The sequence below is a fragment of the Oncorhynchus nerka genome, linkage group LG13, assembly GCF_034236695.1.
Source record: "Oncorhynchus nerka isolate Pitt River linkage group LG13, Oner_Uvic_2.0, whole genome shotgun sequence".
NCBI lineage: Eukaryota > Metazoa > Chordata > Actinopteri > Salmoniformes > Salmonidae > Oncorhynchus > Oncorhynchus nerka.
Genome location: NC_088408.1, coordinates 20197860 through 20214307, shown reverse-complemented (window position 1 = coordinate 20214307; position 16448 = coordinate 20197860). Strand labels below are relative to the sequence as shown.

General features: G+C 43.7%; 1 protein-coding gene across 2 annotated transcripts in view; it reads right to left on the bottom strand.

Annotated features, from left to right (window-relative positions):
- Nucleotides 1-8518: 8518 nt before the first annotated feature.
- The window catches only part of LOC115126197 (uncharacterized), a 26135-nt gene continuing 18205 nt past the window's right edge, over nucleotides 8519-16448 (bottom strand). For both annotated transcript variants that reach the window (XM_065026239.1, XM_029655802.2), the window contains 5 exons: nucleotides 13301-13399; nucleotides 13155-13183; nucleotides 12983-13030; nucleotides 12775-12846; nucleotides 8519-12676 (listed from right to left, as the gene is read on the bottom strand). In XM_065026239.1, the coding sequence (XP_064882311.1) occupies nucleotides 12566-12676; nucleotides 12775-12846; nucleotides 12983-13030; nucleotides 13155-13183; nucleotides 13301-13399 (359 nt within the window). In that variant the 3' untranslated portion in view covers nucleotides 8519-12565. The remainder of the gene's footprint in view (nucleotides 12677-12774; nucleotides 12847-12982; nucleotides 13031-13154; nucleotides 13184-13300; nucleotides 13400-16448) is intronic.

Sequence of the window (16448 nt, the reverse complement as noted above, 5' to 3'; positions counted from 1 at the left end):
TCCCGGACATTTCTGGGGGGAATGGCCCTAGCCCTCACACTCTGATCCAACAGGTCCCAGACGTGCTCAATGGGACTGAGATCTGTGCTCTTCGCTGGCCATGGCAGAACACTGACATTCCTGTCTTACAGGAAATCACGCACAGAACGAGCAGTATGGCTGGTGGCATTGTCATGCTGGAGGGAAAGGTCAGGATGAGCCTGCAGGAAGGGTACTACATGAGGGAGGAGGATGTCTTCCCTGTAACTCACAGCGTTGAGATTGCTTACAATAACAACAAGCTCAGTCCGATGATGCTGTGACACACCGCCCCAGACCATGACGGACCCTCCGCCTCCAAATCGATCCTGCTCCAGAGTACAGGCCTCGGTGTAACACTCATTCCTTCGACGATAAACGCGAATCCGACCATCACACCTGGTGAGACAACACCGCGACTCGTCAGTGAAGAGAACTTTTTGCCAGTCCAATCTGGTTCAGCGAAGGTGGCTTTGTGCCCATAGGCGATGTTGTTGCCGGTGATGTCTGGTGAGGACCTGCCTTACAACAGGCCTACAAGCCCTCAGTCCAGCCTCTCTCAGCCTATTGCGGACAGTCTGAGCACTGATGCAGGGATTGTGCGTTCCTGGTGTAACTCGGGCAGTTGGTGTTGCCTTCCTGTACTTGTCCCACAGGTGTGATGTTCGGGTGTATCCATCCTGTGCAGGTTTTGTTACACGTGGTCTGCCACTGTCTGCCCAGTCTCCCTGTAGCGCTGTCTTAGGCGTCTCACAGTACTGACATTGCAATTTATTGCCCTGGCCACATCTGCAGTCATCATGCCTCCTTGCAGCATGTCTAAGGCACCTTCACGCAGATGAGCAAGGAGCCTGGGCATCTTTCGTTTGGTGTTTTTCAGAGACAGTCAAAAGCTCTCTTTAGTGTCCTAAGTTTTCATAACTGTGACCTTAATTGCCTAACATCTGTAAACTGTTAGTGTCTTAACGGCCGTTCCACAGGTGCATGTTCATTAATTGTTTATGGTTCATTGAACAAGCATGGGATACAGTGTTTTAACAGATGAGATGTAGTCGTTGTTTGTGTGAGTAAGCTGTTGTTCGTATGTTTATGTTTGTATCTCATGTGTAAAATATATTTATTACTATTATTATTAAAATGAAAGATAGCCTGACATTTCTGCCTGTGTTTGGTGGGATACTTTTAGCCTTCCATAGTGACATCACCATGCTGTAAAATAGTTCATAGACAGAGTTCCAAACCTATCTGCTAATAGTAGACATTTTTCAGTTTGTCCCTCCCCTCTCACACCACTTCCAGACAGTTTTTACAAAATTGTTGCTTGGGAAATTGCTCTTTGCTAAGAAGCTGTTTTTGTTTATTTAATTGAATTTAAAACAATCACAGTAAGGTACATAATTGTTACCCATTAATTGTTTGATATTGACATAAAAACAGCTGCATTTAGCACCTTTAATATCAATTTCTGTCCATTTTGCAGCCAATTTTAAGCAATTTTACCCATTTTGCCATGGGGTGGAGAGACAATTTTTTCAGCTACAATTCTACACATTTTATAATGACATGCCATGTTAATTGGATATCTGAGTGAGAATGACTAACAAAATGAATGGGGGCCCCCTATTCAGCCATGATTACTAACTACTTATCTAAAACGTGTTAGCTCAGTAACTGACATAACAAGAGAGGGGTCTGGTTTAGTTGAGAACCAGAGAGGGGATGCAGAGCTGTTTACTTGCACGTCATTTAGCAGAAAAAGACATCAGCGTTTCACAGACAAGCAGAAATTCACACAGGAAGAGAGAAGTGTGAAGTAGAGGATTGTCACGGTTTTCTTCTATCTCCTCCTCTGACGAAGAGTTGTAGCAAGGATCGGACCAAAATGCAGCGTGGTAATTTTCATACATGTTTAATAACCAATAAACACGAACAATACAAAAAAAGTAACACAGAAACCGAAACAGCCTATACTTGTGCACAGTAACACCGAGACAGGAACAATCACCCACAAAACACTCAAAGAATATGGCTGCCTAAATATGGTTCCCAATCAGAGACAACGATAAACACCTGCCTCTGATTGAGAACCACTTCAGGCAACCATAGACTTTTCTAGATAACCCTACTAATACACAATCCTAATACCTACAAAAAAAACTAGATAAAACACACCACATAATAAACCCATGTCACACCCTGGCCTGACCAAAATAATAAAGAAAACACAAAATACTAAGACCAGGGCGTGACAAGGATGCTTATAGCTTAGTGGTTAAGAGCTTTGGGTCAGTAACAGAGAGGTGGTTTTGCAGTAGAGGCTGTACTCCCTAGCCTGAGTACAGTCTCTTTAGCTAATCCACTCCCTGTACTTCATGTCATATGACATCTTCAAATATGAACATTCTATTATTAATGAGCATGCGGAGGACAGAGAATTGATCCTGATTACATTGCCCTCGCAGCTATCCTCCAATCACAACGATTATGCAAATATTGGAACTCCATCACTTTTTCCACCACAGATCACAGTTGGCATCTGGTTGCTAAGCAACCTTTTTGTTTGTACATTCTCAAACTAAAATTCTCAAACTAAAATACATACTGATGGATTCGACTCCTGCTTTACTTGCCTACTGCAGCGCCCTGGTAGCAAACTTGCCAGAGTAAATCATTTGAAAGAGTCAATTTATAGAGCATAAAAGTCAAGTACACAAGTGTGTGTGTGTAATTTTAGATTTATTTCATTGAAGTATCGATAATGTAGTTCTGTTGTGATAATGACGTTAGTTGTGTTGTGTCAGAGTTAAGGCCTGGGCCGTCCACCAAGTCAATACCTGTAACGATTATGATAAAATATAGGCTACATAACTATAAAACGTTGGTGAGCATCCACACTAGATGAAAGTTGATCATGTATCGTTCTACAGTCCTACTCCTGTCAGTCAACTGATCAACGCATCCTACTGCAGAGCTTCCTATATAAACAGGACCTTTCACAAGGTCTCTTAACACACAGATACAGGGTCAGACCATTCAGTGCTTTCATGGTGTGTTCATTGTCATAGTGACAACTGCAAATAATACTTCAATGTACATGTAGGACTAATGAAAAATAATATAGTAACTTGTATTTAAATGTAGCAATTCAACAACCAATGCCAGGGTAGCCTAGTGGTTAGAGTGTTGGACTAGTAACCGGAAGGTTGCAAGTTCAAATCCCCGAGCTGACAAGGTACAAATCTGTCGTTCTGCCCCTGAACAGGCAGTTAACCCACTGTTCCTAGGCCGTCATTGAAAATAAGAATTTGTTCTTAACTGACTTGCCTAGTAAAATAAAGGTAAAAAAATACATAATAATTTTAGCCTGCTCATCTTTTACAGCATGTCGTTGTATCGTTGTTCAAGTGGTTTGCAAGTGATTTCCATTTTTCTAGTGGTTGTCAATTCCTTTGGTTCTTCTTTTTCACTGTGGACATTTCTACATGTCCTGTGAAACTATTTGCAATTCATCAGTGCAACAATGTTATCATGACTGGCCAAAAGGGATCACACCGACCCACTCTCTCTTCAACATGCAGTTTCTATGCTGTAGGCCTGTTTTACATTCAGTAATTAGCTAAAGCAAGCCTGCATTATAGTATAAACAATGATACAAATAAATATCATATAGCTTTTCCTGGGATTTCACGAGAAGAGGAATGGCCTATTCTGGAGAGGCTTGAGTAGCCTGTTGCCTATGGAAACAGCTGGAAGAGAGAGGCAAGTGATGTGTAGCTGAAGTAAAAAGCTAAATATTAGCTAAATATTAGGACTACAGGCTAAATATTTACCTGTCAGAGTGCAAGAAAAATAAGTTAACAGATTATGAAATGACAGCACAGAGTTACACATGGGATAAACAAATGTAGTCAATAACACAATAGAAAAATGCATATACAGTGTGTGCAAATGTAGTAAGATTAGAGAGGTAAGGCAATAAATAGGCCAGAGTGGCAAAATAATTACAATTTAGCAATTAAACACTGAAGTGATCGATGTGCAGAAGATGATTGTGCATGTAGAGATACTGGAGTGCAAAGGAGAAAAAAAAAGAACAATATCGGGTCAAGGATCATATCACCTCCACCCTACCTGATAAGCTAGACCCACTCCAATTTGCTTACTGCCCTAATAGGTCCACAGACGATGCAATCGCTATCACACTGCACACTGGCCTATCCCATCTGGACAAGCGGAATACCTATGTAAGAATGCTGTTCATTGACTACAGCTCAGCATTTAACACCATAGTACCCTCCAAACTTGTCATTAAGCTTGAGACCCTGGGTCTTGACCCCGCCCTGTGTAACTGGGTCCTGGACTATCTGATGGTGGTGGTGAGGGTAGGAAACAACATCTCCATCCCGGTGATCCTCAACACTGGGGCCCCACAAGGGTGCGTTCTCAGCTCCCCCCTGTAGTCTCTGTTCACCCATGACTGCGTGGCCATGCACGCTTCCAACTCAATCATCAAGTTTGCAGATGACATTAGAGTAGTAGGCTTGATTACCAACAACGACAAGACAGCCTACAGGGAAGAGGTAAGGGCCCTTGGAGTGTGGTGTCAGGAAAATAAACTCTCACTCAATGTCTACAAAAAAAAGGAGATGATCGTGTACTTCAGGATGCAGCAAAGGGAGCATCCCCCCTTCCAAATCGACGGGACAGCAGTGGAGAAGGTGGAAAGTTTTACGGTCCTTGGCTTTCACATCACGGACAAACTGAAATGGTCCACCCACACAGACAGCATGGTGAAGAAGGCGCAAAAGTGCCTCTTCCACCTCAGGAGGCTGAAGAAATTTGCCTTGTCACCTAAAACCCTCATAAACTTCTACAGATGGACAATTGAAAGCATCCTGTCGGGCTGTCGGGCTCCGGCCACAACCTTAAGGCTCTCCAGAGGGTGGTGCAGTCTGCACAATGCATCACCGGGGGCAAACTACCTGCCCTCCAGGACACCTACACCACCCGATGTCACAGGAAGGCCAAAAAGAACATAAAGAACAACATCCACCCAAAATACTGCCTGTTCACCTTGCTATCATCCAGAAGGCGAGGTCAGTACAGGTGCATCAAAGCTGGGACCGAGAGTCTAAAAAACAGCTTCTATCTCAAGGCCAGACTGTTAAACAGCTCTCACTAACATACAGTGGCTGCTGCCAACATATTGACTTATTTCATAGTTTTGATGTCTTCACAATTATTCTACAATGTAGAAAATAGCAAAAATAGAGAAAAACCTTCGAATGAGCAGCTGTGGCCAAACTTTTGACTGGCACTGTATGTAGTAAATAAGTAAAGAACTACAGGTATTAAGTAGAACGTGTGATGTAGTGATGAATAGTAAATTAGTGGGATTGGCGCCATTTGGTGGCAACTATAGACAATTGCATAATAAGACCTAATATAAATTGATGTACTCGTGACTCGACTTGTGACTCAGAGTTGTGACTCAGACTTGGAGTCAGACTCGACGGACTGAAAAACAGCTTCTATCTCAAGGCCATCAGACTGTTAAACAGCCACCACTAACATTGAGTGGCTGCTGCCAACATACTGACTCAACTCCAGCCACTTTAATACATTTAATGAATTGATTTAATAAATGTATCACCAGTCACTTTAAATAATGGCACTTTAATAATGTCTACATATCCTACATTACTCATCTCATATGTATATACTGTATTCTACACCATCTACTGCATCTTGCCTATGCCGCATGGCCATCACTCATCCATATATTTATATGTACATATTCTTAATCCTTCCTTTACACTTGTGTGTATAAGGTAGTTGTTGTGAAAATGTTAGATTACTTGTTAGATATTACTGCATGGTCAGAACTAGAAGCACAAGCATTTCACTACATTCGCATTAACATCTGCTAACCATGTGTATGTGACCAATAAAATGTGATTTGTTTTGATTTGAAGTCACCTTGTCTGAGAGAGAATTACACGGTTATCAAACCATCATGCCAGAGTAAACCTACAGGAAACACAGCCCTTATTTGAAGTGTATCTCAAATCCCCTACGGGAGAAATGAATGGTGGAAAAAGGATTGGAACCATTTCCGTGTTCGACCACTAGGTTTAATGTGTAGGATGACTCATACTGTGGTACTCTATTGAATGTTGATATTCCCGAAAGGCCAGTCTCTTTGGTAATGACAAGGAGTGGCAAGGAGTGGAACGTTAGCTAAAGAGACTGGTACTTAGCCTATGTACTCCCTGCATAGTAGTTGAAAACAAACAAGGTGACCACTTTTCATGAATAATTGTAATGGCTGTCGTCGGTGGAAGAAGGTGAGGACCAAGGTGCAGCTTGGTAAGTATTCATGATTTTTAATATAATCAAAACTGAACACTAAACAAAAATAATAACTAGGAAGAACGAACAAATGAAACAGTCCTGTCTAGTGAAAACACAAAACAGAAAACAAACACCCACGAAACACAGGTGGAAAAAGGCTACCTAAGTATGATTCTCAATCAGAGACAACTAACGACACCTGCCTCTGATTGAGAACCATACCAGGCCAAACTCAAAAAACCAACATAGAAAAACGAACATAGACAACCCACCCAACACACGCCCTGACCATACTAAAACAAAAGACAAAACAGAGGAACTAAGGTCAGAACGTGACAATAATGGTGACATCACAGCACATCCACTGACTCTGTGTTGCCTATAGAGTTTCCTCTACTCAATCTGCTAAATCTTTCTCTACAACAACTTCTGAATCACGAGACAAGCAGTACTTCCTATAAATATGGTTGGGGCTGTTATGGTCCTGAGTGGTTGTCTTGACAGGATTCAGAGTTGTCCCATCAGAACCATCTGAAAAATATTCATTCAAGTGTCTTGACTTTGGTAGATTTTTTTGATTTTTTTTATAAACCAGTCTGAAGAATGAGGGACCAGCGCATCTGACCCAACATTTGGGAAACACTACTTTACAGGAACAGCACTCATTTATGTATCTAGATGGCACATGGAAGATGTACTATTTCTGATTAAATTGTTCCTGGGGCGTTGAAGGTGACGTCACCACCATCTTCTGTGCCCTTTAATATCTAGTTCAGGAGGAGAAAAACATCCTCTTTTAAAATAACTCTTCATCATCAGACACATACAGTAGAGAGCAGGGTGCTTGTTCACTCATCACTGATATCAGGAGTTTACTTTAACGTCATTAAAGTTTAGCACTGTCGTGGGATGTCAGAGTTACATACATTTACATTTAAGTCATTTAGCAGACGCTCTTGTCCAGAGCGACTTACAAATTGGTGCGTTCACCTTATGACATCCAGTGGAACAGCCACTTTACAATAGTGCATCTAAATATAGACAAGCAGACAAACATATAGACAAACATAGACAAGCAGGGATTCATATGGGAACAGACGAATATGAAATGCACCACAGCAAAGAGGACAATATCCGTTACATCATGACGATAGATGGATTATGAAAATGTATGTCATTTTTGTTCTGTTATTAAAGGTTAACTTCTTCGAGATAGGGGGCGCTCTTTTAATTTTTGGATAAAAAACGTTCCCGTTTTAAACAAGATATTTTGTCACGAAAAGATGCTCGACTATGCATGTAATTGACAGCTTTGGAAAGGAAAACCTCTGACGTTTCCAAAACTGCAAAGATATTATCTGTGAGTGCCCCAGAACTAATGCTACAGGCGAAACCAAGATGAAGTTTCATACAGGAAATGCCCCAGATTCTGAAGGCGCGTTCCATTTCTTCAGAGAATTAACTAAACTGCCACGAATGACTTATCATCGAATAGATATGTGAAAAACACCTTGAGGATTGATTCTAAACAACGTTTGCCATGTTTCTGTCGATATTATGGAGTTAATTTGGAAAAAAGTTTGCGTTTTAATGACTTAATTTTAAAGAGGAGGAGGAGAGCAGAGTGGAGAGAAGAGGAGGGGAGCTGAGAGAGTAGAGGAGGGGAGAGAGGAGAGTGGAGGAGAGACGAGCGAGGAGAGCAGAGGAGAGAGGACAGTAGAGGAGAGAGGAGAGCAGAGGAGAGATGACTGTAGAGGAGAGAGCAGAAAGGAGAGGAGATAGGAGAGTAGAGAGGAGAGAAGAGAAGAGCGAAGAGGAGGAGAGAGTACAGGAGAGTGGAGATTACAGTAGAGGAGAGGAGAGGAGTGTAGAGGGGAAAGCAGAGGAGAGGAGAGGAGAGGAGAGGAGAGGGAGAGGGAGAGGAGAGGAGAGGAGAGGAGAGGAGAGGAGAGGAGAGGAGAGAGGAGAGTTGAGAAGTGTAGAGGGCAGAGTAGAAGAGAGAGGAGAGAAGAGAGGACAGGATAACAGAGGCGATAGGAGAGTAGAGTAGATAGGAGAGTACAGCATAATAGATTAGAGTAGAGCAGAGGAGTTTATGTGTATATGTACAGACTAGTGTCCTGAATGAAGACTCAGCACCATCTCCTTGTCTTCTTCTCTTTTCCAGTATTCTCACTTCTGTTATAAAAGACAAGAAAAAAAACTTGAAAAATAAATGTAAAGTTCATTTTCAGAGGAACAAACAAGAAATAAACATGAATAACATTCAACACTTGGTCAAGAGCTATGAATACACTACTTGAGTTTAAAAAAATGTACAAATGAATTCCACTTTGAATTACAGATGTTGGATTTGCAGCTTCACAGCAGCTTTTTTCGGCAGGGGAGCCTGTTTAATATGGGGACAATAGTTTTAGTGACAGAGTCATCATGGCTGGTTTCCCTTTTGTGGGCGAGTGTGTAGTCAAACCCTGTGTGTGACTCTGGGATGAACTGCCGGTAGACTACAGGTGGGACTACAGGTGGGAGAACTGGTTAGACTACAAGTAAGACTACAGGTGAGACTATTGGTTAGACTACAGGTGGGACTACAGGTGGGAGAACTGGTTAGACTACAGGTCAGACTACAGGTGGGACTACAGGTGGGACTATTGGTTAGACGACAGGTGGGACTACAGGTGGGACTACAGTTGGGGTAACTGGTTAGACTACAAGTAAGACTACAGGTGGAACTACTGGTTAGACTACAGGTGGGGCAATTGGTTAGACTACAGGTGGGACTACAGGTGGGACTACAGGTGGGAGAACTGGTTAGACTACAGGTGGTACTACAGGTGGGACTACTGGTTAGACTACAGATGGGACTACTGGTTAGACTACAGGTGGGTCTACAGGTGGGACTACAGGTGGGACTACTGGTTAGACTACAGGTGGGTCTACTGGTGGGACTACTGGTTAGAATACAGGTGGGACTACAGGTGGGACTACAGGTGGACTACAGGTGGAACTACAGGTGGGACTACTGGTTAGACTACAGGTGGGACTACTGGCTAGACTACAGGTGGGACTACAGGTGGGACTACAGGTGGGAGAACTGGTTAGACTACAGGTGGTACTACAGGTGGGACTACTGGTTAGACTACAGATGGGACTACTGGTTAGACTACAGGTGGGTCTACAGGTGGGACTACAGGTGGGACTACTGGTTAGACTACAGGTGGGTCTACTGGTGGGACTACTGGTTAGAATACAGGTGGGACTACTACAGGTGGGACTACAGGTGGGACTACTGGTTAGACTACAGGTGGGACTACAGGTGGGACTACAGGTGGGACTACAGGTGGGACTACAGGTGGGACTCTAGGTGGGACTACAGGTGGGACTACAGGTGGGACTACAGGTGGGTCTACTGGTTAGACTACAGGTGGGACTACAGGTGGGACTACAGGTGGGACTACTGGTTAGACTACAGGTGGACTACAGGTGGAACTACAGGTGGGACTACTGGTTAGACTACAGGTGGGACTACTGGCTAGACTACAGGTGGGACTACAGGTGGGACAACAGGTGGGACTCTAGTTGGGACTACAGGTGGGACTCTATTTGGGACTACAGGTGGGACTACAGGTGGGACTCTAGTTGGGACTACAGGTGGGACTACAGGTGGGACTACTGGTTAGACTACACGTGAGACTACAGGTGGGTCTACAGGTGGGTCTACTGGTTAGACTACAGGTGGGACTACAAGTGGGACTACAGGTGGGTCTACAGGTGGGTCTACTGATTAGACTACAGGTGGGACTACAGGTGGGTCTACAGGTGGGTCTACTGATTAGACTACAGGTGGGACTACAGGTGGGTCTACAGGTAGAGGGTCTCTCATATTTTTTTGATATTTTAGCAAACTCATTCACATACAATACCAGTCAGAAGTTTGGACACACCTACTCATTCAAGGGTTTTTCCTTATTTTGAATATTGTCTACATTGTAGAATAATAGTGAAGACATCAAAACTATAAAATACCACATAAAGAATCATGTAGTAACCAAAACAATATTTTACATTTGAGATTCTTGCAAAGTAGCCACACTCTGGTCTTGTAGTAGAAGTTGTACACACTGGATAGTAGTGTGTAACATTGGGCAGTAATAGTGTATATGTGCATATGCAGTATATTACTGTAGGCTATCAGAGTCAGCATGAATTTGAATCTGAAGCATGCCTTTCTGACTCTCAGACTCTTCCACTTTTCCTGTCTCCCAACACATTGGTCCATATCAATCAAATATACACATCTTAAAGAGGAAATCAGCAGTTGAAACATTAAGCTATCACACTCTCCGCCATTGTTTTGCTGAAGAGCTGAGGGATGGGGCTGGAGAACCACTCTCATAGACAGAGCTATAGATGCAAGGACTGGCCATCCATGATATCAATATTATAGTTTAAACCATGTTTTGAGGCTATACATTGTGTTTGTTTACATTAATTTGATTACAAACATTGGAGTAAAACAAGCATCTATTTTGGGTTCTGATGGGTTATGACAGTTTAATTAAACTCATGAGGCATTTCTACGTTTTATTTTTCTAGAGTCAGTGGGTGCATATCATTAATTAATATGTCCAGAAATTATGTAACTAGTGCAGATTGTCCCTTTTAATTAATAGCACAAAAATGTATAGTCCTAGAACCAAATCAGGTCTGCAATCAGGGTGTGAATGAGAGAGTGTAGTCTTCATGTGGATGTATTGGCTTCCTGAGGTTAGTTGACAGTGGAGTAGAGGGAGCTGGGGTCAGCAGGGTTCTCTGTCTCTCCTTATGTCTTGTCTCCATGAGGTTAGTTGACAGTGGAGTAGAGGGAGCTGGGGTCAGCAGGGTTCTCTGTCTCTCCTTATGTCTTGGTTCCCTGAGGTTACTTGACAGTGGAGTAGAGGGAGCTGGGGTCAGCAGGGTTCTCTGTCTCTCCTTATGTCTTGTCTCCATGAGGTTAGTTGGCAGTGGAGTAGAGGGAGCTGGGGTCAGCAGGGTTCTCTGTCTCTCCTTATGTCTTGGTTCCCTGAGGTTACTTGGCAGTGGAGTAGAGGGAGCTGGGGTCAGCAGGGTTCTCTGTCTCTCCTTATGTCTTGTCTCCATGAGGTTACTTGACAGTGGAGTAGAGGGAGCTGGGGTCAGCAGGGTTCTCTGTCTCTCCTTATGTCTTGTCTCCCTGAGGTTACTTGACAGTGGAGTAGAGGGAGCTGGGGTCAGCAGGGTTCTCTGTCTCTCCTTATGTCTTGTCTCCCTGAGGTTAGTTGACAGTGGAGTAGAGGGAGCTGGGGTCAGCAGGGTTCTCTGTCTCTCCTTGTGTCTTGTCTCCCTGGGGTTCGTTGACAGTGGAGTAGAGGGAGCTGGGGTCAGCAGGGTTCTCTGTCTCTCCTTGTGTCTTGTCTCCCTGAGGTTACTTGACAGTGAAGTAGAGGGAGCTGGGGTCAGCAGGGTTCTCCGTCTCTCCTTATGTCTTGGCTCCCTGAGGTTACTTGACAGTGGAGTAGAGGGAGCTGGGGTCAGCAGGGTTCTCTGTCTCTCCTTGTGTCTTGTCTCCCTGAGGTTACTTGACAGTGGAGTAGAGGGAGCTGGGGTCAGCAGGGTTCTCTGTCTCTCCTTATGTCTTGTCTCCCTGAGGTTACTTGACAGTGGAGTAGAGGGAGCTGGGGTCAGCAGGGGTTCTCTGTCTCTCCTTATGTCTTGTCTCCCTGAGGTTAGTTGACAGTGGAGTAGAGGGAGCTGGGATCAGCAGGGTTCTCTGTCTCTCCTTATGTCTTGTCTCCATGAGGTTACTTGACAGTGGAGTAGAGGGAGCTGGGGTCAGCAGGGTTCTCTGTCTCTCCTTATGTCTTGTCTCCATGAGGTTACTTGACAGTGGAGTAGAGGGAGCTGGGGTCAGCAGGGTTCTCTGTCTCTCCTTATGTCTTGTCTCCCTGAGGTTACTTGACAGTGGAGTAGAGGGAGCTGGGGTCAGCAGGGTTCTCTGTCTCTCCATATGTCTTGTCTCCCTGAGGTTAGTTGACAGTGGAGTAGAGGGAGCTGGGGTCAGCAGGGTCTCTGTCTCTCCTTGTGTCTTGTCTCCCTGAGGTTACTTGACAGTGGAGTAGAGGGAGCTGTGGTCAGCAGGGTTCTCCGTCTCTCCTTATGTCTTGGCTCCCTGAGGTTACTTGACAGTGGAGTAGAGGGAGCTGGGGTCAGCATGCTTCTCTGTCTCTCTCGCTCTGCCAGAATAGGGCATAACTGAGGCATACATCACTGCATCTTCACCTTGGGCCTACAGAGACAACACACACACAACAAAGTAAAGGCTTTAAAAAGTGTGTATGAGGGAGAGTGATACCATCACAATATGTTCAGTGTAGCGTATCTTACATCAACTCTCTCAGGGGGATATTGATTGAAGTGGTCAATGGAGGCATAGGTGATTGTGTCAGCAGGTTGACTCTAAAAGGGTCAAAATTGTTATTGAAACATGAATAATTTAAACTGGACATTAGTCTGATTGCATGATAACAACTGGGTCAAATTATGTTTCATATTAATCATGTTTCAAACTCCATTAGAGTGTTGATGCACTAACCTGGTCCTCATTGGTTGGTGGGGTGGAGTGGTTTACTGCATTCAGACCCTTAATCAATTAATAACAAATGTAATTTAAAATTAAAAACAATAGAATGATAGTGCAAACTCTTGGTGTATTATACTATTATTAAAGTCAAATAACTGTGTTAATTAAGTCACAGTTCACTCACAATGCTGTTATCAGTTGGCACTTGATTCTCTGACAAGAACAAATAAAAGAAATCAGAAGAATTTCAATGAAACAACTGTCTGTGTCCATGTATTACTGTGTAATTAATGCACTCCATTAAACTCAGAGACAAATGTAAGTCCTTACTGTCTCTCCTCCTGCGTACTATGATGACAACAGCAGTGACACACACCACTGCTGCCAAAGCCACTCCTACAGTCACCGTGAGGAAGAGGTCCTGAGAGCCTGAGACGACCAGAGAGGGGAGAAGGGTCTGGTTAGTTGGGGACCTTACAGCAGACCCCCCTCCTGATGGTGGAGAGAAACATCTACGTTTTAAAGTTCATTTCCTGCAATTATACACATTTTTCTGTGGGGTGGAGAGAAAACGTTGCCGTTTTAAAGGCCCAGTGCAGTCAAAAACATGATTTCCTGTGTTTTATATAAACTCAGCAATAAAGAAACATTCTCTCACTGTCAACTGTGTTTATTTTCAGCAAACTTAACATGTGTAAATATTTGTATTAACATAACAAGATTCAACAACAGACACAAACTGAACAAGTTACACAGACGTGAACAACAGAAATGGATTAATGTGTCCCTGATCGAAGGGGGGGTCAAAATCAAAAGTAAGTGCATCTCCTCCTCATGGACTGCACCAGATTTGCCAGTTCTTGCTGTGAGATGTTACCCCACTCTTCCACCAAGGCACCTGCAAGTTCCCGGACATTTCTGGGGGGAATAGTCCTAGCCCTCAACCTCCGATCCAACAGGTCCCAGACGTGCTCAATGGGACTGAGATCTGTGCTCTTCGCTGGCCATGGCAGAACACTGACATTCCTGTCTTACAGGAAATCACACACAGAACGAGCAGTATGGCTGGTGGTATTGTCATGCTGGAGGGAAATGTCAGGATGAGCCTGCAGGAAGGGTACTACATGAGGGAGGAGGATGTCTTCCCTGTAACGCACAGTGTTGAGATTGCCTACAATAACATCAAGCTCAGTCCGATGATGCTGTGACACACCGCCCCAGACCATGATGGACCTCCACCTCCAAATCGATCCTGCTCCAGAGTACAGGCCTCGGTGTAACACTCATTCCTTCGACGATAAACGCGAATCCGACCATCACCCCTGGTGAGACAAAACCGTGACTCGTCAGTGAAGAGAACTTTTTGCCAGTCCAATCTGGTCCAGCGATGGTGGCTTTGTGCCCATAGGCGACGCTGCTGCCGGTGATGTCTGGTGAGGACCTGCCTTACAACAGGCCTACAAGCCCTCAGTCCAGCTTCTCTCAGCCTATTGTGGACAGTCTGAGCACTGATGGAGGGATTGTGTGTTCCTGGTGTAACTCGGGGAGTTGGTGTTGCCTTCCTGTACTCGTCCCACAGGTGTGATATTCGGGTGTACCCATCCTGTGCAGGGTTTTGTTACACGTGGTCTGCCACTGTCCGTCCTGTCTCCCTGTAGCGCTGTCTTAGGCGTCTCACAGTACTGACATTGCAATTTATTGCCCTGGCCACATCTGCAGTCATCATGCCTCCTTGCAGCATGCCTAAGGCACGTTCACGCAGATGAGCAAGCAGCCTGGGCATCTTTCGTTTGGTGTTTTTCAGAGACAGTCAAAATCTCTCTTTAGTGTCCTAAGTTTTCATAACTGTGACCTTAATTGCCTAACATCTGTAAACTGTTAGTGTCTTAACGGCCGTTCCACAGGTGCATGTTCATTAATTGTTTATGGTTCATTGAACAAGCATGGGATACAGTGTTTTAACAGATGAGATGTCGTCGTTGTTTGTGTTGTTCGTATGTTTATATCTCATGTGTAAAATATATTTATTGCTATTATTATTAAAATGAAAGACAGCCTGACATTTCTGCCTGTGTTTGGTGGGATACTTTTAGCCGTCCATAGTGACATCACCATGCTGTAAAATAGTTCATAGACAGAGTTCCAAACCTTTCTGCTAATAGTAGACATTTTTCAGTTTGTCCCTCCCCTCTCACACCACTTCCAGACAGTTTTTACAAAATTGTTGCTTGGGAAATTGCTATTTGCTAAGAAGCTGTTTTTGTTTCTTTAATTGAATTGGGGCAGCAGGGTAGCCTAGTGGTTAGAGCATTGGACTAGTAACTGGAAGATTGCAAGTTCAAATCCCCGAGCTGACAAGGTCTGTCGTTCTGCCCCTGATCAGGCAGTTAACCCACTGTTCCTAGGCCGTCATTGAAAATAAGAACTTGTTCTTAACTGACTTGCCTAGTTAAATACATAAAACAACCACAGTAAGGTACATAATTGTTACCCATAAATTATTTGATATTGAGATAAAAACAGCTGCATTTAGCACCTTTAATATCAATTTCTGTCCATTTTGCAGCCAATTTTAAGCAATTTTACCCATTTTGCCATGGGGTGGAGAGACAATTTTTTCAGCTAGAATTCTACACATTTTATAATGACATGCCATGTTAATTGGATATCTGAGTGAGAATGACTAACAAAATGAATGGGGGCCCCCTATTCAGCCATGATTACTAACTACTTATCTAAAACGTGTTAGCTCAGTAACTGACATAACAAGAGAGGGGTCTGGTTTAGTTGAGAACCAGAGAGGGGATGCAGAGCTGTTTACTTGCACGTCATTTAGCAGAAAAAGACATCAGCGTTTCACAGACAAGCAGAAATTCACACAGGAAGAGAGAAGTGTGAAGTAGAGGATTGTCACGGTTTTCTTCTATCTCCTCCTCTGACGAAGAGTTGTAGCAAGGATCGGACCAAAATGCAGCGTCGTAATTTTCATACATTTTTAATAACGAATAAACACGAACAATACAAAAACGTAACACAGAAACCGAAACAGCCTATTTTTATTTTATTTTATAAAAAATTATTTATTATCTTCAATACCATTCATTCTTTACAACTCATAATTTTCATACATACTCAAATAATGGTATTTTAATTAAACTAATTTAACTAAACATAAACCCCAAACAAAACCTCAGGGGAGCATCTTCCCTCCCCGTCACACTACAAAATACCTTTCCCTATCTCCCCGCCCCTAATCTATCCCCTTGCAAATCTAAATGACACCCAGCCCTAAACCCCCCTTCCACCTCTCCCGAGCAGCATGCTGCCCCCACTTCCTCTCCTCCCTCTTCATCCTCCCCCTCAAATCTCCTTCCACCCTCCACACTATCCTTTCCACCCCCCAATCTTTCCCTGTCTTCACCATGTTCTGCCTGGCTTCCCACAGCCCCCGTTTAAAGAGACTCATGAGAAGCCAGAG